The 27,152-nt window shown below is 43.4% G+C and overlaps 3 protein-coding genes and 1 long non-coding RNA gene across 6 annotated transcripts in view; 1 reads left to right on the top strand and 3 right to left on the bottom strand.

Annotated features, from left to right (window-relative positions):
- HELZ (helicase with zinc finger) overlaps nt 1-2,874 on the bottom strand; it is an 84,390-nt gene extending 81,516 nt beyond the window's left edge. For 2 of the 3 annotated variants that reach the window (XM_051635255.1, XM_051635256.1), the window contains exon 1: nt 2,829-2,874. The gene's annotated coding sequence lies outside the window, so the exon portion shown is untranslated. The remainder of the gene's footprint in view (nt 1-2,828) is intronic. The other variant, XM_051635257.1, reaches the window with a different exon arrangement.
- Nucleotides 2,875-9,700: 6,826 nt separating this feature from the next.
- Nucleotides 9,701-18,738, bottom strand: PSMD12 (proteasome 26S subunit, non-ATPase 12). Its single transcript, XM_051635266.1, has 11 exons — nt 18,577-18,738; nt 16,821-16,880; nt 16,467-16,595; nt 15,204-15,311; nt 14,157-14,261; nt 13,569-13,718; nt 13,265-13,399; nt 12,601-12,713; nt 12,050-12,224; nt 11,451-11,528; nt 9,701-10,145 (listed from the first exon to the last, which is right to left on the bottom strand). The coding sequence occupies exons 1-11, from the start codon at nt 18,682-18,684 to the stop codon at nt 9,936-9,938; spliced, it is 1,371 nt and encodes a 456-aa protein (XP_051491226.1). The 5' UTR covers nt 18,685-18,738; the 3' UTR covers nt 9,701-9,935.
- A 63-nt stretch (nt 18,739-18,801) lies between these two features.
- LOC127391969 (uncharacterized) lies at nt 18,802-19,248 on the bottom strand. Its single transcript, XR_007891152.1, has 3 exons — nt 19,188-19,248; nt 18,937-18,972; nt 18,802-18,882 (listed from the first exon to the last, which is right to left on the bottom strand). It is a non-coding gene; the product is annotated as an uncharacterized LOC127391969 (long non-coding RNA).
- A 2,801-nt stretch (nt 19,249-22,049) lies between these two features.
- Nucleotides 22,050-27,152, top strand: part of PITPNC1 (phosphatidylinositol transfer protein cytoplasmic 1) — a 77,725-nt gene continuing 72,622 nt past the window's right edge. The window contains exon 1 of the mRNA XM_051635288.1: nt 22,050-22,620. Coding sequence (XP_051491248.1) covers nt 22,573-22,620 — 48 coding nt within the window. The 5' untranslated portion in view covers nt 22,050-22,572. The remainder of the gene's footprint in view (nt 22,621-27,152) is intronic.

Below are 27,152 nucleotides of genomic sequence, written 5' to 3'. Positions count from 1 at the left end.
AAACAATGAATCAAAAGGAAAAAAATCCCACACTGAAAAAGTCAGAAAAAATATCCACTTACAATTGCAAAGGGGATTTTAGTAACAAAAATAATTGCCAACAATGGAGAAAACATTTCATCAGACTACTAAATGAACAGAGTTGAAAAACATTAGTAATAACATAGCCTAGCTTTTACATCCACAGCCTCTTTCATCCAGAGGCGTCAAGACTCCTTGCAGGTTGGGAAGACTCACTATTCCTATTTTCAAGCCCTTCAAAAGGAAGCATAAACAGGTGAAGTGATTTGCATCAGGCTGTCCAGATCTCTGAAACACTAGGCCTCTACCCTAACCACTTGGAAATACTATACTTTCAAACCTTCTGGACATTGTTATTTATATTTTTCTAGATGGGAATTTCTCCATGAATCAAACTTTTGAGTAGAAGCTCTCTCCAAAATACAGCCCTTCTCTACCAGATCTACTAATAACAGATCCCAAAGCCCAGGAGCAACTTCTCTGAAATCAATGCAATGTCACAAACAGAAAGGATCCTCCATGACAGATCAGGAAGCAGAACTGGGACAAATTACAGATTAAGGTGCTGCTTCCACATCTCCCTTTAATTGTTAGTCTGCTAGGAAGAGACAGAAACAACCTAAAAAAAAACCAAACAAACAACAACAAAACAGAAGACAAGAAAGAAAACCACACCTCACCAAAAAAAAAAAAAAAAAAATCCCAAAACCAGCTATTACAAAGTTACCAGGCCTTTTTCATATAAAAGTTCACCTGGCTCACTGAAAAAGGCACAGGGTTTGTATGAAATAAAGGACGGGAAACACACACTCTGTATGTTTCATAAGTCACAAAAAATTCACAGAGGTGAGGAGTGATAACAGAAATGTGATTTCAGCTAGGGAAAAAAAAATAATTTCTGCTTTCATAAGAAACTATAAAGAGAACTCAGTTTCATCAGTAATGATGCATAAAATGTTCCTCACTTACCAATAAGAAAAAAATGTTCTGCTAATTCAAGTTAAAAACAAAAAAAAAAGCTTAACTCAGCTTTTGCCACTCACAAATCCTGTGCTGTGAAAGCCAAGCTTACTAAAGTTGGATTTATCTGAGACTGAATCCCCCAGTTTGCATCTTGAGGAGGGGAACATGGTTGTCACTTGTACACCCTCCCCTCATGTAAGTTTCCACTGCACGTTCAAAACCAGCTCCTCACTACAGAGGACCAGCAAACTGCCCAGCATCCCCAGGCAATCCCAAACAAGCTTTGCCATTAAAAAAAAAACAAACAGAGTTTTCATTCACAATCTCCTGTGACTCAAAAGCACTGAAACAACTGAATTTAAAACACATAATTTTAAAACCTCCCTGTTCCACCAATCAGTCATGGAAAATAATGCAAGCTTGCCAAGCTTTGCTTCATTTAATCTGGTTATTTTTTTCCATTTTTACAAAGGAACATGTCCTTTCTAAAATAAATATAGGGCAGGGGGACACTTTTTCAATTGTTTCAATTATAATATTAATTAAGGACAACAACACTAGAAGACCCCAACAATTCAAACCATCCCAACAAGATAAGCCATGATGCACTCCGTCGATGGGGATACTAATTTTTAGGACTTTTTGTGTCTTACAACTGAATTACCTTTTATCCAATGAAAAGCCAAACATACTATGTTTTTTAAAAACTTCATCTCAAGCTCACTGTACCTCTGATAATGCAAAAATCCTATTATCTCATTGCCTCTTACTCATTTTGTCATTAATTGGAAAGCAACCTTGCGACTGCTTCCCTGCAGTTATTTCTTAATTTCCATCAATGATCTGTTTAATCATGTTACTAGAACCAAACAACAACAGTCTGACTAACAATGCACTGAAGCCAAATAACTTCACTCATCTGGAAATTAACGAAAGGACACGACCCAGCCCAGGAGGGGTAATGTATATCCCTCCCCTACTTGGGGATTTGCCCTAATAATATATATATAGTTTCTGCTGGGAGGACTGAATCACAGCCTGCAGTATCAGCTCTCCTATTTTCAGTTTCAGATCAGTCGCACGGTATGAAAGGTGATCTCGAGATCTGTGTCAGACCTCCCAACTTCTAGTCACTCAGCCCTGACAAAGACTCCTGCAGAAAACAAAAATACAAGCTTATCTGCCAGCCCTCCATTGCTCCAAGGGTTAATTTTACAACAGCTGTTGAATTATTTCAATTTATTTTTCCATCCTTCAGCGAACCCAACCTAAACCCTTTTTTTTTTTTTTCCTTTTCCATTTTTTTTTCCCCCTTTTTTTTTTTTTTAACTTCTGTTTTATTATTGTTATTTCCTGGCTGTCGCTAGCCCTTCCCTGCTGCCCCACCCGGTACAAAAAACAAAGCTGCCTCCCACCCCTCTGCATCCCCCCGCCGTCCCCCCTGACGGAGCACCCCCCGGAGCCAGGGGCAGCCGGGGTTGGGCAAGGCATCTCCGGCTCTCCAGCCTGGCCCCTACGCCTGCCTCCGCCTGGCCGGGCTCAGGGCCGCGCCGGCCCGCCCGCCGGAGCCCGCGGGCCCCCCGGGAGAGCGCGGCAGCCGCGGGGCTCCGGCCGAGCCTGCCCGTAAACAGCCCCCGAGCGGCTGCCGTTGCAGGCCCCTCCGCAGACACAGGGCCCTCTCCAGCCGGCACCGCTCAGCCTCCGGCCCGCCCGCCAGCCCTTCAGCGGCCGCTCGACCGGCTGCGGGGCACCCGGGATCCCCCGAGGTCTCCCCGGAACCCTCTCCGAGCGGACCCGGCCGCCCTCGGCCCCGGCGGGGGGCGAATGGGGAAGTCCTGACTTACCTGTCATTACTTTCTACGCCATCTTGGATCCACTTGTCAACGTCCCCACAAAGCATTGTGGGAAAGCCCTCCCCCGCGCCGCTCCCGGCCGGCCGGGCGGGCGGAGGGCGCTGCGGGCGGGACGGGCCGGCCCCGGGAGGCCCCGGGAGGCACCGACACCGGGAGGCACCGGCACCCAGACACCGGCACCGGGCACACCGCGGCGGGCTCCGGCCCCTCTCAGCGCAGCGGCGTCAGGGGGCACCGCCGCGCCGCTGGGGCTGCGAACCGGCAACCCGGGCTTTGGGGGTTTGTTGTTGTTTGATGTTTTGTTTTCTTTCCATTTGGCTTTGTTTTGCGTTTCTTTTCTCTCTTTTTTCTTTCTCACCTCCTCCCCCGTTTCTGCGAGCCGTGTCGCTGCCCGGCGCCCCGGGAGCATCCCCCGGGAGGCAGGGCATGGGGAGCCCGCCCGGGGCCAGGCGGTCCCGCCGCTGCTGGACGGGGCTCCCCTCCGCTTAAAACGCTTTTTTCCCTCCTTATTCTTACGCTTGTTCTACTGTAAAAAGTTAAAAGAAGGCAGGTGCAGGGCCCGGGGCCGCGGCAGGGGATGGAGCCGCTGCCGTCGCTCCTCGTGGTTCCCAGCTCCATCCGCTGCTCCTGCAGGGCGGCTGGAGAGGGGATCCTGCCTGCGCAGGGGTCCCAGCAGCTGCTTTGCGTAGCAGTTTTGTTTTCACGGAGTAACCTTCCCTCCCAGCTGTGTTTTCGGGATGTTTGGCAATCGGTTGGTAACACCCGTGCCGGTTCGGCGGGGGTTCGGGGTTCGGGTGGTGCCCTGGCTGTGCAGGGGCAGCGGGCACGAGAAATGGGGGGAAAGCAGCTGGCTTCAGCATCTTAATGGTAAGAGTTTATCAACAAAGAGGTTCCAGCGTTTGTTAAAAAAAAAAAAACAAACCCAACAACAAAAAAACAAACCACTTTTCCTTCTCCTTTAATTAAAATAATTATCCAGATCATTTAAGTATTGGATTTTCCTAACTACATTTGTATTCAAATTTACATTGAACGCCTCCTAACGCTTTGAAGAGCAACCCCCAGCCAAGCCTCTGATGCACTGCAACTGCAAGAAGGTACTTGTGCCCAAGATTGTTTTCAATATTCATCATAATGCATTTATAAAGAGCTCCTTGCAAAAATGTAAATGCAGAAGGAAATACATCTAAAGAAATCCTTTTGTGTTTGCAGCCCCAGACTTAAATCAGTCCACTTTTTAATCTACTTTTATAAATACAGTAGAGTTAACTGCCCCAGTGCCCTAGCAGGGGCAGTGCCAGCGTGTGGTTTGGTCCCAGCCTCAACCCAGGAGACACCATTTCAGGAGGACAGAAACAGTCCCATGGAGCCTGTTCCAGGCCACCTCTGCTGGTCCCCATCTCCAGTCAGCCTGAGGGGTGTGCTGTGTGTGACTCCCAAGTGTTCTACATGAGCCCTGTGCAAGGAATGGGGTAGTTAACGGGGAACCAAATGAACATGAACCATGTTTAGGATCTAACCAACTTTCTGTCTCGTTAGGTCCAGGTTGTTGAAGTGGAATTCATCCTTTTATTTTGGAGGCTGGTTGTGTTTCATTCCTAGCGAGCTTTTGTATTACTGATAACTTTTCTCTGTTGTTTTTTTTAGAAAATAAAAGCAGTGGAGAACATAATTAATTTTATGTGTGTATATCTTTTATTAACGTGCATATATCCTCTGGAGTTCAATTTGGGGTGAGAGAGAAATTTGCTGGGTTTGTTTTTCACATAAGCTATCATGAACTTTTGAGTCCAATTCTTCTGATGGCTTTTCTTTATACTGTGCTAGGAAAAAAAATGTGTCTAGTGACTGAGTTACATTGATGGTTGTTGGACTTGGTGATCTCAGAGGTCCTTTCCAACCAGGGTGATTCTGTGATTCTTTTTGTTCAATGACAGACACCATTTTTATTGCTATCTGTCTCTGTTGTTTGAAAGTTCCTAGGTTGAAAGTACTGAAAGGCAAAGACTGCTGTAAAAAGATGGCAACTCAGCAGTGTAGAAACAGCCCAGAAAAAGAGCCAGGGAAGGCCTATGGCAGCAGGAGAACCCCATCTCAGTAAAAGTGCTGTGTATAAAGCACAATATAGAGACTGTGTCCTTAAACTCACTGCTTTTTATGATCTTTTTACTTAAATTAAACCTCTTAGCCCCCATATGAAGTAGGTTTTACAGTATTTTGTAGACTGGTTAATTGTACTGCAGAAACCCTAAGTGGACATGCCAGAGGCCACAGAGGGAGCCAGCAGCTCTGAGATGGGGTTGACTGCCAAGCACTGTTTTGTTCAAGTACTGCCACTGAGCCTGCAAGATTGGAATAACTGTATTTTTTTTCCCCCTCCAAGCTCTTTCATGGTCTTTTTAACCAGACAGAAAAAAAGAGGACTGTTAGTCCAAACCAAATTTGGACTGCAAGCACTCATTAACCTTAGAAATTCTGCTCAAAGTGCAATTCATAGAGCAGTTGGCCTAAGGGTTGAGATCTCAAAGCCAAAGGACCTTAATACAACTAAACTCTCGTTTCAGAGCCACTTCTAACAGCAACAGGAGGCAGAGTGTGCCACCAGCAACCAGTTACACACTACATGGGAAGAAAGAGACTTCTTGTGGCTTTTATTGGCATGTTTCAATACAGTACTAAGGGATAATTTAAGGAAATAAGCTTAGATTAGCTGCTACTAGGGGAGGGACTCCATGGGCTATGTCTCTTTCTCCTTGATGTGTATTACCTCAGTGGAAGCTGCAATTTTGGATTCTGACCTCTGCAATCAAACACATCATTCACAGGTACACATCAATCACATCATTCACTGTACAGGCTGAGTTGACAAGCCATGTCCTCACTCACCATGGAATGGGCACAGAAACGTGTTACATGCTGAATGCTGGCCTGCATTTCCAGAATTGTCCAGACTTCCTAAATTCCTGGAATCCCCACGTGCTAAGCTCACAAATGGGATCTCGTGGCAAGAGGAAAGCTGACAGTACTGGGCTTCTGCTGAGGAATGTGAGGTTTTGCACTGGTTGCAGCACTCTTCTGCTCAAGGAGACCAGGAACTGGTGGTCACATGGAGTCTGGGAGCAGATGAAAAGCAACAGTATATGTTGCAAATGTTAAGAAATGCCAAAGGCACAATGGGGAGGCATGAGATAGGAAAAAAACAATGAATCTCTGCTCAGCATCATGAGACTTGACAGGACTCAGATCCTCAAAAGCCCAACAGTGATATTTCTAGGGACTCATAATAATGCTAAGATTGAAACAAAAAAACCCAAAACACCTCCAAAAATGCAGCAATACAAAATTCAATTCTACTTTTGCATTTAAGATTTCAAAATCTCCTCATATCTGAAAATTGCAATTTAGAAAGCCCAACATCCCAGGGGCTGTAACTGGAAGGAAGGCACTAATACATCCAGTCCCCCTGCCTTTGAGTCAGGATTCAGTAAATCCTGACTGTTCACAGGGCTTCTCCCTATTCTGTGAAGCTAGGAGCCATGCCCAGGTCCTTGGAGAATCTAGGCTCCTTGCCAGAAACCAGGAGTTTGAAAACCTGGGGCCACTCAGGGCTGCTAGGCTCCCTGCCATGAAGCAGAGATCTGAGCAGAGCTCTGGTAGGTGTGGCACAGATTCTGGAAGAGTTGAGAACTCGAGAAACCTTCACTTGCCTCAGGGCTAATGGAGAGCTGGTAGCCAAAAAGCCCTGGAGTCCTGGCTCACCTATGAGCTGCAAACTTGGAACCACAGCTATAGCTTGGTTCCTACATCTTCAAAACAAAACTATTATAATTATTTCAAACTTACACAGCTGCTTTTTTTCCTTTCTCCTCAGACTTTTGCTTTCACAGGAAATTCAGAAACTCTATTTCTATTCTATGATAAAGTTCACTCCTGTTTCTGGAAGCTGGCATTTCTTGAATTATAATACAGAAAACCTGATTTTCAATCAGCTCCACTCATTATGTCTAACTGCAGAATACAGGAAAAAGCATTACAATTAGCATATAAAAATAATAAGTACATAATACAATACATTCAGTGCCAAATTGCCTCCCTGGCCCCAGAGCCTAACATCCCAGCAGGTATACTGAGCAGTTTTCACCTCTGAGAAACTTAACAACAGGAGACCTTTCCCAACAGAGGTTCCAGAATGATTGCAGTAATAGAAGCAATGTTTTTATTGTCTTAGCACACTGGACCTTTATAAATCCCTGAACTCCCTCAGAAGCAGCAATCATGAGAAACTAACAGAAGTGGTTTACCCTCTGCCACAAACAAGTTGGTGGTAAACCTGAGGTTAGATAGCAACAGTAATTCTTAGACTTGCTAAACAATAAAGCAAACTGTTTCTAGGCAGCCATTAATGTCTGATTAGGCTGAAGAATAGCAAGTTTTGATTTTCCAGCATGAAAATTCCCCTGGAATTCCTCCAGAGTCCTCTAATGAACAGATGATCTCAACTTTAATCTTACTTCATAACTATCCAAGGATAACATTTCCTCAGTGTGGACTCTTTAAACACATACAGCTTCTAGAGCAAGTAATATTCAAACTCATTCTTACTCATTTTTCCTTTGATCCACAAAATCAAGAGAGTTGAGAAGTAAATGGCAATAAGATGTTGAGGGTACATTGAGCAGATAGGAACTAGAAAGTTCAGATTAACACAAAGGTTTCATCTCACATTGTCAAGATCAAAGATCTTCAATCTCAGTGCATCTTTTTAAGAAGCTGACATGCCTTTATGTTGACCTTCCAATTGTTCATGGAGTTCTACCTGACATAGATCTGTATTCTTGACATGAACTAGCACCAAAAGTTTACAGCTTGTCTTTTTTCCCAGCAACCTGGATGTTGCAACCTTTCCAGAGAGACTCAATATAGACTCATTTTCATTACTAGTAGTCTGCCAAAAAAAACAAAACACCAGAAAAAATCTCCAGGCTAAATGAATAGATTCCTTTCCACTCACTTGGGCTTATACCGTACACCTTAATAATTCTACAACTCTGTTTCAAAACTCCTCTTTTAACTTTCTGATGTGTGGTGAGGCAAATGCTGAGGGGTTCTTGCTGCAGGCACCAAGTACTAGGTGCACCCCAGCTGCTCTTTCCCCCTGAGGACAGAGTTAACAGGAGATTCACCTTGGGCAGGATGTTGTCAAAGCAAGAGGAAGGAGGTGTAAGTGAACTCAGCCAGGACAACAATCTAGTTTAGACCAAAAGACAAAAAAAGCTCAACCACTGTGGATCTTTGATGGGTCTGTGGTGGAACTTCACAATCCTTCTGAATTGAGTTTTAAGGAGATACCTGGACTACTGAAGGGTAAGAGTACTTCCATGTTCTTTCCAATGCTGACAGCAAAAGGTAGTTGCAAGGGGAGAGAAACCATCTCCTCTCTACAACAAATTAATGCTCTAAATGAATAAAAAGGCAGCAGAGAGGGCATAGCTAGGCCAGAGAGGGGGAGAAGGATCCACAAGAACCCCAGGAAGTACAGCCAGGGAACTGCTGACCTATTCCACTGTAGGATAAAAAGGAAATGAGAGTTGCCTGGGGAAACAGGTCCTGTATTTCTCATCTGGTCTAAGTCACAGAGTCCATAAGCTTAGGTGCTTGGGGTTGTAGATGCCAGACCAGATGTGCCAACAGAAGGAAAAGGTTTACTATAAGAAGAGGGAAAGGCAAGTTCCCAGGTCCCCTGATGTCCCATTGTTCCCCTTTCTGGTACCTCTTGCTTCAGTTTCCAGAAGTTTGAATTTTGCTGCTAACAAGGTCAAACCAGAAGTTACTTAATTCATTATCCTAGCAGCAGCCAATTTTTACTTATGCTGCTAAGGCTGGCTTTGCAAATACCAGCACAGCCTATTCTCAGATATGGCTGTGCCAAGATTTTACACAATTCATATAAATGGATTATAATGAAATTTAGGAAGTTAGAAGGGAAGCATTCTATGCATTCTGAACAGTTTGCTCCTCTCCCTTCCTTCACTGGTATTTCCCTTGTTCTTCTGTTACTTAAATGCAGTGAGCTAGATTAGTATGGCTTGATAAAGCCTCCTAAATCACATTCCCAGCTTTCCTTTAAGCTATGTCCTAAGTTTACATTTCAAATGCAAATTACTGCTTCCAAGCTTTCATCTTTCCCTGTCCCTTCACAGACTCCCCTCACTCAAAATCACAGCCTAAAGTTTCCTGACTTACTGTGTATTCATATGATAATTACCTGTGCTAAGAGTGTTAGTTTGAATGAAGTTTGGTGTGGTTTTAAAGAGACAGGATTTACATACAACTCAATACATCATTTACAATTGCAGTCTCTACCTCATTAATTATGAACAGAATAGTTAGCTGTAGCTAGCATTAAAAATCATTCAAAAACAAAGCAAATTCAACGTAAGTTTCATTGATTCTTACTATACCGTTTGTGCTACTATTTTACTTTCTTAAAAAAACAGGAGAGGGACATGGGGAAAAGTCCACAGCTTCCCTCCATTACAAGTACATTAAAGCCAATAATTGTATTGTAGCCAATACAAACTGTAACTACTTCTCAGTCAATTCAGAATCAATTAATAAAGTCTATCTGTAGTGCCAAGTGACAAGAAATAGCATTATTCTTAAGCATCAACATCCAGAATTCTGGTCAAACAGTATTATCATAAGTTACCTCCATGCATGCTACTGTGAAACCCTAGGATTTTATTATTTACAGTATATCCTCTCAATCACAGCCTCAAAAAGTCCTGTAATGAAATAACCACAGAATTATGTGTTAGACAGATAAAGGTATACATGAGAAAAGAGAAATCACAAGACCACGATTATCCAGGCAATACAGTTTTATTATACTTTTTCACCAATTGTAGCAAAAACATTTAACAAGTGAATTAATAATCAAGGGAACTTAATTGTCAACAGGAATTTCAGTATTATGTTCTAAATTTTACACCAGGAAGGCTTGACAGGGACAAAAGAAACGATATCCACACTGTAGTAATAGTCTTTATAATGAAGATTTAATGCCTTCTTTAAAAGCACTGAGATTATTGAGGCACCTTACTGCAAGTTATGTATCATCTCCTCTTTGGCAATGAGATGTGTGGTTTTGTTAACTAGGGCCATTAGTGAGTTGAGCTTGTGAGACCAGTCATTGAGTATATTGTTTGGGTCCTTAGGCCTCTGAAAATTGATAATTCCTGCCAGCCTGTCTACTTTAGCAAAGATGGTCTTATTAACTACTAGGTTAGACAGGAACTCCTCCGATTCCTGCAAAGATAAACAGCACCAAGTCAAGAAAATAACATTTTCAAGAAAATTTCAAGTCAAGAAAATTGCATTTGTAGCTACAAAACATCAGAATTCCTCCCAAACAGCATTAAAGCACAAGGAACAAAATTTTCAGCAATCCTGTACTGAAGAAAACACTATCCTTTAATAGCACACATGTTCACTCTGCAAGATACTAGCACAATCTATTAGAAACTTTTTTTCATTTGACCTTTATCTGATGATGTTTCATGAAAATAAGAGTTTCATATATTACACCAACAGACTTTTACACTCTGGAGTACTTGGCTACACAGCTATCAGAACAAGTCTCTGACAAGCAAGGAAAATCCTTGTGAATTACTGAGCACTGACAAAGAATGTTTATTCTGAGATCGTGGTAAAGAGCAGATTTAGTTAAAAGACAGTAGGGTAAAGCTTTTCATTTGCACTCAAAACACCACTATGCCTTGATGTATGAATCTCTTTAGAAAGCTCCTGAAGACACAAAGGGGGGGGTGACAGGAAGATCACTTCACCCCAGGCTCCTGAAGTGCAACCAACAGGGACATTTAAAGGTGAGAAACCCTGTATCTCATGTCAGTTTTAATCACCCATTGACAAGAACTTTTTAACACTGAAACCTAAGACAAGAAGCTTCAGCATTTAAATGAAAACTTGAATATAAATTAATTTTTAAGAGCAGCTTTTGCCTTATGGGCACAAGCACCATAAAATTTAGTTCTGCCTGGATTAAAAACCAGTTTTCAAACTCACGTAAAGGTATGAAAATACACTCAGGTCTTCATATTGACTAGTGAAGTGACAAATATTTGGGTTAATGCTATTACTCCCAACAGACTTTCACACTGTTTCTCATAAAAAGAACCCAATGAAATAAAGTTCCATTGATGCTCCCTATCACTTTCTTCTTCCTGTAAGAGCTGAAAAGCACTAGTAACACAATCAGGAATTAGACTATGGATGAAGCTAGGAGAGATGCAAGGATAACAGGAAGACAGGTATCTAGAGATACAATATGAACATTCATCAATGCACTAGTGAAAAACCCTGAGAATTCTGTACCAAGCAGTATATTTCCACAATGTTGTGTCTTTTTGCATTGTCTGTAAAACAATGCAATGATGGTCTATGGCATCACTTACAGAGCTTTTTAAGCTAAAAAGAAAACTCAAATTCAAAGAGAACAGTACTCTGCTGAATACTTACATTTTTGCCACAAACACATGCACACGTGTACTCCCACACCCTTTAGGAAAGAAGGGCAAGCAAAGCAACACTTACATCAACAGACAGATCCAGGAGCTGTGCCATTCTCTTCATTGTAATTCTGGTATAATATTTAGCCATAATTCTAATATTCTGGAATGAAAGTGTTCAGAGTAGAGGGTTATGTGCAAAATATAATTGAAGCAGGCTGCAAAAATATAAAAGTCAGTGTTAAAAGCAGATGAGGAGCTGTAGTGCTCTAAGGGCAATCCAGCATAAGGTACACGAGTGAGTTGTGAACCAACAGTTCTGTTGCTTGTAAAAGGTATAAAAGTCTCTGCATAATAATTTATTAAGTAATGAAACCAACCAATTATTAATTTTATACAAAGCAAGACTTTCAAGTTTCTGTTCTATTGAAATGTGAATGCTAAATCTCACCATTTGAGTGCAATATGCTCTTTTTACTGGCAACTGTGCCAAATACCCATTTATAGTAAGGATATACAAGCAAATAAAATGTTGAAAATACAACAGAAAGGAAAAGACAACTTATGTGCTGCTTTCCTACATGCTTTTTTGTTTCTCTTTGTTACTAAAATATGGAAAGCAAAAAGCATTTTTAGAGGAGGCACTGAATGCTTAAACTAATGCTTAAAGACAGCCACACTTACATGTTCCACAACTCTGTTCTTTAAATCTTTCCATCTCTTTTCACCTTCCTCTGTGCAGCCAAAAACATCTGTTGCAGGACTGTCAAGGGATCCTTCTCTCAACTCTTTCCCATACTCTTCAACTAGGGCAGTCCATCGCATCAGTTCCATGGTGGTAAATAGTTTTAGGAGGTCTCTAAGTGGTTTAGTAAAGTTGATTTACAATCCTGTATTAATAAGGCTCATTTCATACTTAAACAGATCAAATAAATAATTCATAAATGTTTTATTTTATTACCATTCAAATTCATTGCTCTTCATGACTATATTCTGTAATACTTCATGCTATCAAGGGCAGCTCAGGTTTGTGTTTCTAAGAAGGATCTTTCTCTTATAAACAGATATTCAATTTAAAGCAGAACTTGCACAATCATGAACATTTTGCAGTATTTTTCATGCAGCATTAAATTCTGACATGCCTGTGGCAGACTCAGCAGAAACAGATTTCCTTTGCACAGCTAGTTTGAAAGACACTTTAAATCTAAGAATTGTTTCAAAGAAAGAATACTTACTTGTACTTGGGGATTTCTTCTAGCTTTTTGTCACTACTAATTCTGTGCACCAAATCAGACTGTTCATTGTCATAAGGTGAAAGGATAACATAAAGAACAACGCTCTTCAGTGCCTGTACAAGAGGAAAGAGTGTGGGTTTTCCCCATCATTAACCAGAGGAGCTAAAAACACTGCTCACAGATCTTAGCAATGAACATGTAAAAGGCTTGAGCTCAGGCTATTAAGATGTTATGGTGAAAATTGATGTCATCTTGCAGAAATGAACCCTTTCACAGGGATACGTTTAAATTGATTCAGGTTAACTAAAATTCTAGTATTTAAAAATATATGTATAAAAAATCTTTTCAAGCATGTAACATTTGTACTGCACATACAACAGTATCATTTAGACCACACTTGCACAGCTGTTTGTAATTTCTGCACTAGTAAAAAACAGACATTCTCAAGATCTCAAAGACAGTATCATGAAGATGGTAGTTGTAAATATTCATTTGAAATCAGCTTTATTATATCTGTTTTCAACTAAGTAATTTGTTAATATAGCCATTCAAAACCATAAGAACAAGAGATGATGAGCTATTTAACTTGTGTAAATTGATCTGGTAATGAAATGGCTATTTGCTACATGAAAATACAGATTTTTTGCATCTGATGGTTTTTTACCTGCTGCCACTTTTCACTTTCAGCCTGGATACATGGAGTGTCATAAATGGCTCTGTAGTGCTTACAGATGGAGAGGTAGGAGCCTTCATGCTGATCCAGCTGAATCATTAAGTTGTAGTATTTCAACTTTAGTTTCTGAAAGTATCAAACGGGAAATTTATATACAGCTCCATGAATCACGTGTATTAAATTCAACCAGATAACAGAAAACAGAGGGATTCAAATATACTTGGACCTGAAGAGAGGAATGTTGTACTTAAATTGGCAAGGGGGTGGGGGGAAGAGAAATCCTCCAATGACTTACTTCTGTGTTTTCTTCTTGAAAAAATTTTGTATTAATTTTTTTGCTGATAATTTGAGTCCGAATGTAGTCCTTTACAGCCAGACAGAGTCTCATCTGCTCCAAGATAAATTCTACACGTTCTTTCTTTTCCATTGAACCATAGGTTTCCACCTAAAATGCAAATATAACTGTTTAACACTGTCAAAATCAAATCAAGTGAAGTCTTAACTGTGCAGGAAGTGAGAGATTGTTAGGGGGGACACAAAACAACAGGAAAAAAACAGCTAAAAAACCAGAGCAAATTAAAATGGAGAAAAGGTTTTTCAATTTTAAATGCTAGCCCCCACTTAAACCAGAAGAATCCACTACCACTAAACTAAATGCACTGCCCAGAGAACTGGAATCTGTTTTCCAAATGGGAAATATTCTATGTAACCTAACCATGAGACTCACAAAAGCATTTAAAACTGAATTACACTTTCACCAATAACAATTAATCTAATTCCACCCATTTCTGCAGACACACCCGATGAAGCTCCTAAACAGTAACCTAAGAGCAGCCAGACTTTATTATTATTGCTGACAGTTTTAAGTTCCATGGTGAGTTACCTGCAATTCCTGCAGAATGGAGGCAGCCTCTTTCACTTCCCCATTCTGCTCTTTTATTGTTGCCAGTGTCTTTGTCAGGCGAGCACGTTCAATTTCCACATAGATCTGAAATCAGAAGTAAGTTAAACACTGGAATTTTCTGAAGAAGAGTGCAAATTCTAAGACCACAACCCTACTAAGACATATGATGCTTTCATACAACCAATTAATTCCTTGTGTATCCACACCCTATACTGATAGTATCCACAACATACACAGATAAAATGTGCTGGATAACTGACACACCAGAAGTATTTGGACCAAATTAAACTATGAAATAATGTCTAAATTTGTCTATTCTTCTTTAAAAGTAAACATAAACGGGTGTGCACTGTGAATGAATGATATTTCATCTGCTAAAATATACTGAAACAGACAAGTTAAGACTTAAAGGGTTAATGGGTACTAAGTACTACCCTTTGCTTCATTTTGCTCACTCCTAACCAGCATAAATCAACAACACTTGATTACTAATAATTTAGACTATCTTTGAACAGGTAAAAGCTCTAACATAAATACAAATTTGCCTTGATCCAGGACCATTTGTTTCTTAAAGCAAAAGGAATATTATGTAAACAATTACCTTGCTATAATGCTTTGGTATCACCTTCTGGTTAATGTAACAGTAAGTAACACCTTGCTAAGTGCAGCAGAAATTAAACTAAACTTGCCCACTTCTTTAACAAATTCAAATACATAACATTTTTAAAAGTGAAAAATAATGTAACGTATTCTGTAATATAATGTAATATATTCTGTATCTGAAATGTACTACTAATTATATTAATAAAACATCCACATAACCAGTGTTTCAGCAAAATATTTCCATACAAAATCTGATAAATACCGTTTGGAAAGAAATACACTTGGCTTCTCAGGTTAATTTAAAAATTACTTTTGTTCTTATTTGAACAGGATGGAAAAGCAATGTTAAGAAGCTAGGCTTTTAAAGAAGGTGAACATTTTTATTCTACCTTTCAGACATTCAGTCTTAAAACAAAACCTTACTTTGCCTTCTGTAACCATACGCAACGTGTCGATCAGGCGCAGTTTGACCGGTAAGTCTGTGATCTCCTCAACATAAGTGCAGCACTGCTGGACCATTTTGGCAACTGCCTGGTGCAAGAACAGAGGAAAAAAACAGTGTTTTTAGATTTCTCAAACTCATTCATACTGTAACGCTCAGAGGTAAGTATTAAATTGTTTCATATCACACTCAAGAGGCTCATCTCAACAGAAGCAGGCAGGACACAGTTAATCACGCTGGATACCTGTAGATTTTTCAGCAAGGGAAGGAAGAGGGGTAACTATTCCTGACTGATGCTTTTCCATCTCTGCATATTCCCAAACAGGCACTACCACAGTGGGAGGCACAGGTATTGGTATTGTTCTTCTGGTAACAACACTGACAAAACTGTTACAATTATTATTAAAATACCTACTCCTAAAAAAAACCCCAAAAGCTAAAACTCCCCAAACAAAACCAGAATTTAACTTCTAGAAACTTCTTCCTCAAGAAAACTCAGCTGAAATACTCCCAAGTCTTCAGCCACTCTACTTTTATAAAAATTCCTAATGCTTCTGCACACTAAAAAATAGGTCTTTTTTTCTTCCTAAATCAATAATACCAATAAAATTACCTGTTTCCAACTTCTAATTAAGTCAGTCTAAACAGACAGTGCAATAATCTCTGTTCCTTCTGCAATGCAAGTGCTTTCAGCTACCCCAGGAGATGATTTCTCAGACAGAACTGCATTCCACAGCATGACAGTTTCAGAAGCATAGAGTGTCTGATCACAAGAAATTGCTTTAACTCTGTTTAACGGACACCCCATGACCATGAAAAATGCAGGTGGTGTCTCCAGCACAGACTGCAGATGAGTGTGAAGACGAACTGCTGCCTAAAAGCACTGGTATGCAAGATAGCAAAAAGTCACAGCTGTGTTGCCAAGAATGCCAAACTGGACCAGAAGCACAGAATCACTTAGGTTGGAAAAGACCTTCAAGATCATCAAGTCCAACCATTAACCCTACTCTAGCAAGTCCAGCATGAAGCCATGTCCCCAGGCCCCACCCAGAGCTGAGGCCCAAGCTGAAGACAGACTCACTCCAGACATCACTCTCATTATTGTTCCTGTGTCTCCCAAAGCTAATTACAATACATTCAGGCACATGCTACAACACCAGGGAAGTCCCTGCACACAAGGGGGAATCAGATACATAACACAGCACCAAATAGAAGCATTTTTTATTTCCAAGTATTAAATTCACCTGTTTTAACTGACTTCTTCTCTTTGATAGAAGAATAATATTTTCATTAAGAGCATCCCAGTCTTTAGCTTCATAACACATTTTCACTATAGCAACTAATATCCGGGATGTGGAGACCATGTCAGATGCCTGGAACAAATGAACAACATGTCAGTGATGGGTTAACAACCTGCACACCTCTGTCCCCTGCACTCCTGCTACACCAAGGGGAAAAGAAAAGGTTCCATCTAGCCCCACTGATTTTCTTTTTAAAGAAAAGAACAACAAAGAGGATGCTTCAGGACTTTCATGCAGTGGAAGGAGGAGGTGTTTGGGGCCACCCAGCAGGAACCTTGCCCACCACACCCTACTTACCGTCCGTGTTTGTTTTTCCAAGGAGAGAAGATTTTCAATTACTTCTTGCAATCTTCCTTCCTAATGTGACAGGTAAAGAATTATCAACATGAGTGAAGAACACAGCTCAGTTTTAACTGAGAGAAGCTCTAACTCTCATGCAAGTAAAAAACACAGACTAGTCTGCACACTCCTTTTTAAGTATTCCATTTCTTAAAAAAAAACAACACATAGATTCCATTAACTTTAAATATATGGTTGTACACACAGATTAAACTGGGAAGGTACCAGTACATGCTGTAAGTTGTCTGTCCCATGTGAGAAACCCAGCAAGTTTCAGACAGGTTTGGTTAGCTGACATACACTCAGCTAGATGGAAGCCTGGTTTATTTCCTCACCAAAAGCTTTACGTGAGAACAGATCTGCAATTAGATACCTTTGCAAAAAATGGTTTTACTGTTACTTTTATCCACATTCATCACATCTTAATTACCACGTAATTACTACAGAAAGTAAATACTCCATGCTTTACATGGAATTACGATAGTCCTGATTTTTGGGTTTTGGTCCTGGTTAAGCAGAATTAAAGACAGCACAAGATACTTTTAGTCCTAAATTGTAATTCCTAGCAAGTATCCTGTAAAAAACCATGAATGCAGGAGAATCTGTAACAGCCCGTTGAAAAAAAAAAAAAAAAAAAGTTAAAAACTAGAAAACTAGAAACAATAAAGAGGAAATTTGTTTCTAAAACACACCTACCCTAGTGAAGTATTTTAAACTATATACAGTGGTTTGTCAAGGATGTGCTCTTACTGCTGCAAAATGTACGTGTTATGCAGCAATGAAACGTGGTGTCTGTGCCTACACAGAGCTGTGCCTGTGGGATAAAACACCTGTGCCTGCTCTCCATGCAATACAGTCTTAACACAGTGTGAGCTGCAATCTACTTATCCAAAGGCTACTGTTTCCATAACTCTACAATATGCTACAGAGTCCAACATTTGGATCAGATCGAGCAGAGCATTTCCAGGATGTAAATAATCAGGTGTCTCCTGGGACAGAACACAACAGCAAATCTAACCTGTATAATCTGAAGTCTGAGATGTGTAGGAATATCTGTGCTACTGAACAAGTTCATAGAAGAGCCCTCAAGATAAACCACGTGCATTATTATCTCTACAAACCCACCAACAGGACATTCTGTGGCTGTCTATAGCTGGGTGCATGTATATGTTTGCTCAGCAGATGCCAGGCACCCACTCTACCAGCCTGCCATGGCTCTGGCCCTCCCTTCCAGTCTTTAGAGGCACGTACATAACCCAGCTGGGAGGATGCAAAGCGCTGCTTGTCTAACCTGACGCAGGTTCAGTGCCAGGAAGGGAGCCGTGGCCACAACTGCCCTGGGATGAAGAAGCACCTACGTGTCTGCCCAGCCGCGCTGCCCGCAGCAAGTGGCACGTCCCTTCTGGGGGAATCGGGCCTTGTCATCCCCTCACCCGGGAGCTGCTCCCCGACATCTCGCCTCCCTCCCGCCCACCCTCGCACACTCTGCCCATGAGCCTGCAGAGCAGCCCCTACTCCTTGCTCTCCCCCAGCAGAGGCACCGGCCCGGTGGCGGGGGGGGGCACGGGCGGCGCGACGTGCAGCCCCTTCTTGTCACCCGGTGCGGCGGCAGGAGGCGGCTGCACCTCGCGCCGCCCGTCCCGAGCGCGGCCTAGCGCGCCCCGCGCCATGACTCAGCCCGTCCGCACCGCCGGCCTTTCCCCCCCGCCCTCACCTGCGCCAGCCGCTCGCACTCGGGCAGCCGCTGGTCCACCGTCGCGCTGTAATCCACCTCCATCTTGACGATGCGGCCATCGGCCCGCTCGGCGCCGCCGTCCGCCATCTCCCGGCCCCGCGCCCCCCGCCCCGCGCACCGGAAGCAGCCGGGCCCTGCGCGCAGGCGCGGGCCGGGCAGCCCCGCGGAAGGACCCCGCCGTGCGCCGGGCAGGCGCTGCCCAGACAGCCCGTGGGGCTCAGGACCCGGGGCGGGCGCGCGGGGACGTGTCCTCGGCTGAGGGGGCACCCGGGAGTGAGGGGAGGTCTGGGAGTGAGGGGGCACCCGGGAGTGAGGGGAGATCTGGGAATGAGGGGGCACCCGGGAGTGAGGGGAGGTCTGGGAGTGAGGGGAGATCTGGGAATGAGGGGAGGTCTGGGAATGAGGGGAGATCTGGGAATGAGGGGGCACCCGGGAGTGAGGGGAGGTCTGGGAGTGAGGGGGCACCCGGGAGTGAGGGGAGATCCGGGAATGAGGGCGTACCCGGGAGTGAGGGGAGATCCGGGAGTGAGGGGAGATCCGGGAATGAGGGGAGGTCTGGGAGTGAGGGGAGATCTGGGAATGAGGGGTACCCGGGAATGAGGGGGTACCCGGGAATGAGGGGAGATCCGGGAATGAGGGGAGATCCGGGAATGAGGGAAGATCCGGGAGTGAGGGGAGATCCGGGAATGAGGGGAGGTCTGGGAGTGAGGGGAGATCTGGGAATGAGGGGGTACCCGAGAATGACGGGAGATCTGGGAATGAGGGGGTACCCGGGAATGAGGGGAGATCTGGGAATGAGGGGGCACCCGGGCTGAGGGGACACCCGGCACCGGGGCGGGACAGCGGCTGCCCGATGGAGCCTGCTCACACCCTCGGCTTTCCCTGTGGCAGGGACCTGGGTTTAGGGCACAGTTCCCACAGCGTTGCTCGCAGCTCGTGTGTGAAGAGCTTGACCCCTCGTTAGGGCCACAGGGCGCAGGGGCCGGTAGGACGGTGTGTTTGTGCCGTTTCCCCACATGGTGAGAGGACGGTGCCGTGATAACGTGGCAGCCAAACCCCTGTGGCCTCAGGGGAGGGCTCGGCGCGGCAGCTGGTGATTGCCCTGTGGTGATGTCCATGTGTCACGTCCCAGCACTGAGACACTCAAAACACCCTCCATTACTGCAGTTGAGAAGGTAGGAGACGCTGTTTTTAAGAGCTCAAGGGAATCCTGCACCATCAATGTTTGATGAGATGTTGGTGCAACCGTTGTGGTTGTAGACAGTGGTCATCTCCCGGGCCAGCAGTTTCATACCCTACAGAGGTGTCATTCCCTGGAGAAACTGAGAGAAACTCACTCAGGTTTGCAAGCAATTGAGGAAGAAATAATGACCAGTGAATGCCCTGTATCCTTGGATGTTATTTTAAGAGTCCCAGAAAAAAAAAAATAATAAAAAAAGGAATACCAAAGAAATTACATTTTGTGCTGTGTTACTTCAGGAGATGGTGCATATGTGACAACACCTTAATGTGGCAAAGGAGTACTTGAGATAACTGTTTTACTTACAGAATTAAGACTGGGTTACTACATCTGCTACACTGGTATAAATTCAGAGTAATCCAATTAAGTGAACTCAGAGCTGTAATACTGTATTGTGCAATTGTGTCTGATAGGTGCTTTCCAATTAGCACAGACCATAGACTTTGAGTAACTTTCTGTTTGAACACAAACTTGATTTTAAAAGTCCAGTAACAGAATTTATTCATTATCCTTAATCACTTTTAGTTATTAATTGACCTAAGTGTTGAAAACACACACAACTAGCAGAGTGTGTGAGTTGCTCTTTGCTAACTGGCCATTTTCAAACTTTTACAGAGCTTAACTCCTTGTTTTGAATGGTAAAATCTCATTCTTTTAGCTCACAATAATTTTACAGTTAATCGTTTGGGAATGATGGCTTTCAGGGAAGTTAAAAGTCAGATGCTAATTAGCAAATCACTTGAAGCAGATGTTTTAGAAGTGAATTCGGGTGTCTCTCACCTGTAGGCAATATCACAGGTATCACCTTGTTCTGGCTATTTTGCATAAAAGCGTCAGGAACATGTACTACCAGCATTATGAATGACATCTGTAGCTCAGATGTTTAGAAGTGGCTGTTGTCAGATTTAAGATAGAAGTCTTATTACCCACATTGTTCATTCCTCAGCTGAAAACCCAGATGAGAAACAGCTCCCAGATTTTTTTGTGTCTTTCTGTGGGTGTTTGCACTTCGCTGGAAAGGCAGCAGGAGTGAAATATTGTGCCGTTATTGCAGTGGAATGGAAAAGTGATGCTGTTAGCTCCAGGAGATGGCACTGTGTCCTCTCTGGGATAGGAATGATATACATAGCTTTGAAATGCACATTCAGAACCAAGGAAAATCTGCGGGGTTTTGCTCTTTCTTGTTATGAAACACACATTCCGTTGTGGACCTGAATTCACCTTTAACTGTCCCGAATGTGGTATTTAACCACTTCTGGTTTTGCAAGTAATTTATACTTAAATGCAGATGTATATTTTGCCGTTGTCTGGACAGTGTCTTGTGTTTTCCTATTCCTGCCACAGTGCAGCTCTGCCATAAATGTTTTTACAGGCACTTGGAAGACAGGAGAAGCAGCAGTGTGAACATTTTATGGTTTACCTGAGGTTGTGTAACACTTGTGGTTTCTCAGCCAGCTTCAGATTTGGGTTCCTGTGCATACCAAGTTGTAACTTCACAACGGGCAAATTCCTCTGAAACAATACACAACCCAAGCCTATTAAAAAGCGATTTAAACTAACAAATTGCCTACTAAGGAGCGAAATGCAAGTCCTCCCAAAACGGTGCTGCCTTTGTTGATCGACTCGGAAGGAGGCACTTTGTGTTGGTTTTTTTTTTTTCACTGAACTTTCTGTGTGGCATTTGAAAGTAAATAGCTGATAAAACAACAAGAATGGAAAAAAAAAAAAAAAAAAAAGAAAAAGAGTGGTGTTTGTGCTGCAGGATCCGCTGGCTGATAGCGAAGGGCTGACCAGAAGGGAAATGGGTGAGGCCTCCACATCCTGTGCTGGCTGCGGGGCGCGGGGCTCTCTCCTCTTCCCCCGCCTCCTCAGCGCTTTGCAAGGTGCTTCCTCGCACCTCGGGCAACAAAACTTCCCCCCTCAAATCGACGAGTCTCGGCGGCTGAATTAATTACAGCTGCGGTTTCTGCCGCGGGGCTCTGCCAACGCCGGAGCCCCGCGGGCTGCCGGCCGGGCCCCGTCAGCCCGCCCCGCCGAGCTCAGCCGCGCCCCCCGCTCCCGCCCCAGCCGGGGCCGCCGCTCCGCGCCCGCGGCTCCCACCGCGCCCGCGGCCCCCAGCGCGCCCGCGAACCCGCGGCCCCGGATCGCCGCGCTGCCCGCCCCCAGCCCCGCGGGAGCCGCGGCGGCCGCAGCCGCCTTGCGGTGGGGAGGGGGGAGCCGCGTTTGGCAGCCGGTGGAAGGAAACGTTAAAGGGGAGGGTGGGGGGGAAAGCAAGCCTTTGTCTTGGAAATCAGCATCTCATCTTTCCTGCCGCCCGACGTGCTGCCGGCGGCGGTGAAAGCCACGTTTTGGGCTCGTTTGTTCTTCTCGCCGCCCCAGGCATGTCTTGACTTAGCGACGAGCGGCTGCCGTTCGCCTGCACTTCCGACGGATGTCTTTGTAGCCACAGCGCCGGGCTGGGAGGCTGGGGAGCGCGTATCGAGCTGTGTGTGAAATTCCCATGATCGCAGGCTGAAGGAGGAAGAACTGGAAGAAAGGAGCAGTTGTGTTGGTTTTGCTTCTTGCTGGGTCAGCCTTCCTGGATGGTCGCATTACTCTCTGGTGAACACATTGTCAAGCGAGTACAGGGAAAGAGGCTTGATTATTTTTCCCCCTGATTGGTTTCCGTCGTGAGCATCGTGCCGAAATTACCACTTTTCTCCCAGTTTGCTGGTCCGCACGGAGGCAGCGGGAATATGCTCATGAAGGAGTACCGGATCTGCATGCCTCTGACAGTTGAAGAGGTAAGCTCCGCCGCTGCTGCTGCTCAGGCTGCTACTTAACAAGGGTTCTCTCTTTCAAGGCGAGTTGAGGTTGTATTTGTTTTACTGAATGTTGTTTTCTCCGTGTGATGAACCTAGTCGGAGATGATTGGTTAGAGAGGAATGTTTTTATTGGAAAATAAGGGAATCCTACAGGAACGAAGGTAACTTAAGAGTATCAAAAGCGTTGCGTCGTCAAAGTATGGGTTATAAAGGTTTTCCAAGCAGACTTTTCAGCAGACTCACGCACGTTTGCAAGGGAACACTTTGTGCTGAAATCCTCTACCTGATAAAGCGCTTGTCCAAAACCCAGATTCTAAATATACCTTCTTGCTTAAAATACCCTTGCAGATGAGGATGGGCTGAAATTCCAGCACAGGTAGGGTAGATAGGCGAGAATGGACTAGGCAGACTTTTTTGGTCATTTTATAAAGTGATTGCAACTCAAAGTACTCTCTGTCGGTGTCCTGAACCCTGCGTCAGGAACGTGATGCCTTGATCTACAAACATCCTACCTGCTCTTTGAAGCCCCATAGGAAAACCCACACGGAACAGAGTTACCGGTGCCTATAAATAGTGCCCCTCCCTCGGTGCCTGGCGGCACATGCCGAGGAGGCGGTTCTCTCTGGTTTCGAGCGCGGCGGGTGTTTTCTGGTGGCTGCGGAAGGGCTCCCGGCTCGGCGGGACCCCACGCGCTCTTGGCCCCCACGTTTCTGCTCCGCGCTGCCGGGCGGGGCCGCCGGGGGGCGCTGTGCCTGGGCCCGCCGGGAGGGCGCCCCCTGGCGGCGCGGCGCGGCAGCCCCGGGTTGGAGCCGGCGCAGGGACGGGGGCCCCTGCGCGCCCCTCTCCGCTCCGCTGCCGGCCGCGCGTGCTGCGCTCCCGCTGCGCGCTCCCGCTGCTTGTCTTTGCAGCGTGCGGAGTCCTGACGAATACGACAGAGCAGTCGTTTCAATGGTCTTTTTTTTTTTTTTTTTTTTTGGCTGTGTCTTCAGGTTTGGCAAGTTAACAGGGTTCTAAAGCGGAGGGATGAACCTGCTAAATATTTGCTTCAGGAAGTTGCTTCTTCTGGGAGCAGGACCTAAACCCACCACATATTCCTGTCTACCTAGACATCGTTTTTAATTCTAGCATTTTCCCAAACCTGTTTGGGAAAATCACAGTATGCTGTGATACTGTGGCATTATTCCTTTAACACATCATTTTGTTTGTTGTATTATCCCAACGTAGACATTTGCCAGTTCCAGTTGTCCTCAGGCTATGACACTTGTTCAATAACCATTTGTTTTGTCATCAGGAGAGAGCAGATCTAAGTCATTCTGAAAAATTATCTTTAAACAACATTTCCAGATAAAGAAAAGTTCAAAGATCTCCCAAAACAGGATTAGTTGACGCATGATGAGGCAGAAGACAATGCTGAAAATCGTTTGTTCTCTAGAATGTTAACTGAATTAGTAAAGATACTCCTGTGTCGTGTAGTTTCTCCTATGTTGAATCATCCACCAAGAGCTGCAGCTGAGATGCCTTAATGAGGAACCTAGAACATGTCTGATATTTGGCATTAATTTCATTGTTAATTAGACAATGAACTCGGGCAAAATTGTGGAACTAGCAGATAGTTTATTTTTGTTACAGGATTAAGGTAGTAACAAAGTCCTTCATTGTATCTCTCATAGTGGTTGATCTTGGTGGTTGATCTACAGTCTATGAAGGTGTAATCATCTCATTTTTACCCTTGGTTGCATATTTTGGCATCTGGGTAGAATAAGGTGATGCATTATGCAGTCAGAGGAGAGCACCATGGGGCAGTGCTCACCCTTCAAAAACCAAGAGTAGTTTGGCTCTAGAGGCCCAAACTGCCTCCTGTGAGGCACCAAGTCACTCAGGTTCAGTGGCCTTGGACAGGAATGCCTTTTCCAGAGGATGCAGTTTCCCACAGGACTGGGAGGTTGGGCCCTGGTCTGCAGTGGCTCTTGGGTACCCAACTGGCATTGATGTTACTGGGAGTTACACACTCATTATTTTTGAGGCTGTCAGTTCCAGCAGGTATGTGGAAAATGCAGTTCTTTCTTACACAGCTGCACAGCTTCCCTTTTTGTGCTGTTTTCCTTACTCAGACTTTACAACTCTCTTTTTTCCGCTGTTTGAAAGTTCTGGCTTTCGGCCTGTGCACTTTATACCTGCATTCAAAAGCAGATCCCTGAGCACTTTTTTAGCATTTTCTTTTTAGCACTGACTTGCCAGTTATCCATACATAGAATTCTCACAACGTAAATGAGAAAGAATTCCACCTTTAGGCTGTGGTGATGTCACCAAAAGCAGAGGCACTTCCCATGTCGTTGCTGTGAAAATAATCAGGCACAGGAGGCAGCCAAGCACCTGTAGCTCACCTTCTGTAGGCAGCTTTTGTGTGTAAAGTGAAAAAATGTGCATTAAAATGTTGCATAATGTCCAGTCTAGTAACTAGAAGTCATTGCTTCTGCAAGTAGGTGAATATGCACCCAGCAGTATAGCAATTAATACCACACTGGCTGACTATTAGGAGCTGATAATCTCTAGAGAAGAGAATAAAACTGAGGGATGTCCCCACGACAGCAATGCTATCTCTGGGTTTGGAGAGTTCCTGACATTGTTGAGGACAGGAGATTCTGCATTGCTGGCTTTCATGAGCTACTGCAGATGGAGTTCTTGAGGCTTGCTGACATTGAATACCTTATTAGACAGGATATCCAAATACTGATGGGAGTTTTGTCTGTATACCTGTCAGCTCAGAGGCCAAATGCTTTTCTTCACTTAAACATCTGCTAAGAAATGCTGATTGCTACTTAATTATCTGTTCTAGTGTATATTTTGAGCTAGGATAAGGAAGTCAGAGGTGCATCTTTGTTCCTCTTCCCTAAGCACCAGGAAAGACAGGTTGTTCCAGGAGTGCTTGCTGAGGTAACGTGGCACCCCACTACATTTCTTATTCAAGGCTGAGGATAACTCATTAACCTGATTTTTTAATTGACTGTTATTTAGGACTGTTACATGTATATTTTTGCAAGGTGCCTGATCAGCTTTAAAATAATTTGAGAAAAGAAATACCATTTTAACTTGTAAGCAAAAATAATAACAATTGCTGGAATACTTGGAAAATGAGGTCAGGATATAGCTGTTGGTTGATGAAGCCAATACAGTTGCCAATTAGAAGTCATTCTTTACCTCATTTGTGGTACATTTGGGAGGCATGCATGCAAATTCAGTACTTTAGTTAACACTGAGACCTTATAAATTAGGAAAAGTCATTTGTTTTCATTAATACATAAAGCAAGAAAAATCTGCTGCAGTCATTGCTTAGAATATGTTACCAGTCTTCATCCCAGCTGCAAATAATAAACGAGCCTGCCTCTTGGTTATTTTTTGCCTTTGCATTTTCATGTGTTTGTTCATTCTTACAAATAGCTTGTTGCATCATATGAGAGAATATTATAATAGGCTGCATTGTGTGTTTTAAAATATCATCAGTTAGAAGAACACATTCCTAAGCAAGTGAAAAGAACACCAAGCAAATGAAAAGAGCAGACATTATAAATTATTTTAAAGATTGAGGTCTCATTGCAGATTATAATTCCACCATTCTTCACAGGAAGGATTACATGGTTTTGTGCTTTTATCCCAAAATGTAAACCAAATCTGGTAGGTTAGCCTGTTACTGAACTTGTATTCTGGAAGAGGGAAAGGATAGTGAAGTTTATGATTTGTGTGGAAAGTGATTATCCTTTGAGGGAACAGATGGAAAGACATTTTTGCTGGATCCTTTTAAAAATGGAGTTGTTATTGCTGTAAAATGCTAATAGATGTGTGAAGGTAGGTTGTATATATTTTAAAGCTGAACATTCAGTAAAATACAGTAATCATCATAGGTTTTTCTCCTTGGAAACATTTTTATTAGTTCTGAATTGCATATATATGGCCAGTACCTGAAGTCCTAATAGATTTTTTTTTTTTTTCCCCTTGGTTCTTTATTTCAACCAAGATTATCTCTGCTGAAGTTGATGGAACTGCTCCCATTCTATGCTTTAAATAAAAGCTTAGTTTGATCTGTGGGGAGCACTGCCTGCATGAGGTGTGTAGGAACAGCTGTGTTGTCCTGAATGCAAACAAGCAGAGACCTGCAAAATGTCTGTAAATGGAGATGAAATGATTTTTCAACAAAAAATCCTTTCAACAGTAAAAAATTCTGGATTTAGAGGTGTTGTGCTTGCTCCTTTATAAGAATATCCGGTGTTTAGCTTTTGTTTCAAACATTATGAATTCTCCCAGTGTGAATTATTTACATAAAATGATTGTGTAAACAGTATTTGATTCTCTGAATCTTGTGTACATTTCTTCTTTAAAAGATTTCAGAGCCTACTGTTTTGTGTACAAAGGATACTTGTTATAGCATGTTTTATTCAGTCAAATTTCTAGCTTAATGAAAGCATTTGAGAAGGTATTTCTATGCCCTGAGAGTCAGCAGGTGTTATGATATTTAG

This window comes from Apus apus, chromosome 17 (assembly GCF_020740795.1).
Source record: "Apus apus isolate bApuApu2 chromosome 17, bApuApu2.pri.cur, whole genome shotgun sequence".
Lineage (NCBI taxonomy): Eukaryota > Metazoa > Chordata > Aves > Apodiformes > Apodidae > Apus > Apus apus.
The sequence above is the reverse complement of the archived record's forward strand: the minus strand, read 5'-3'. Positions and strand labels throughout refer to the sequence as shown.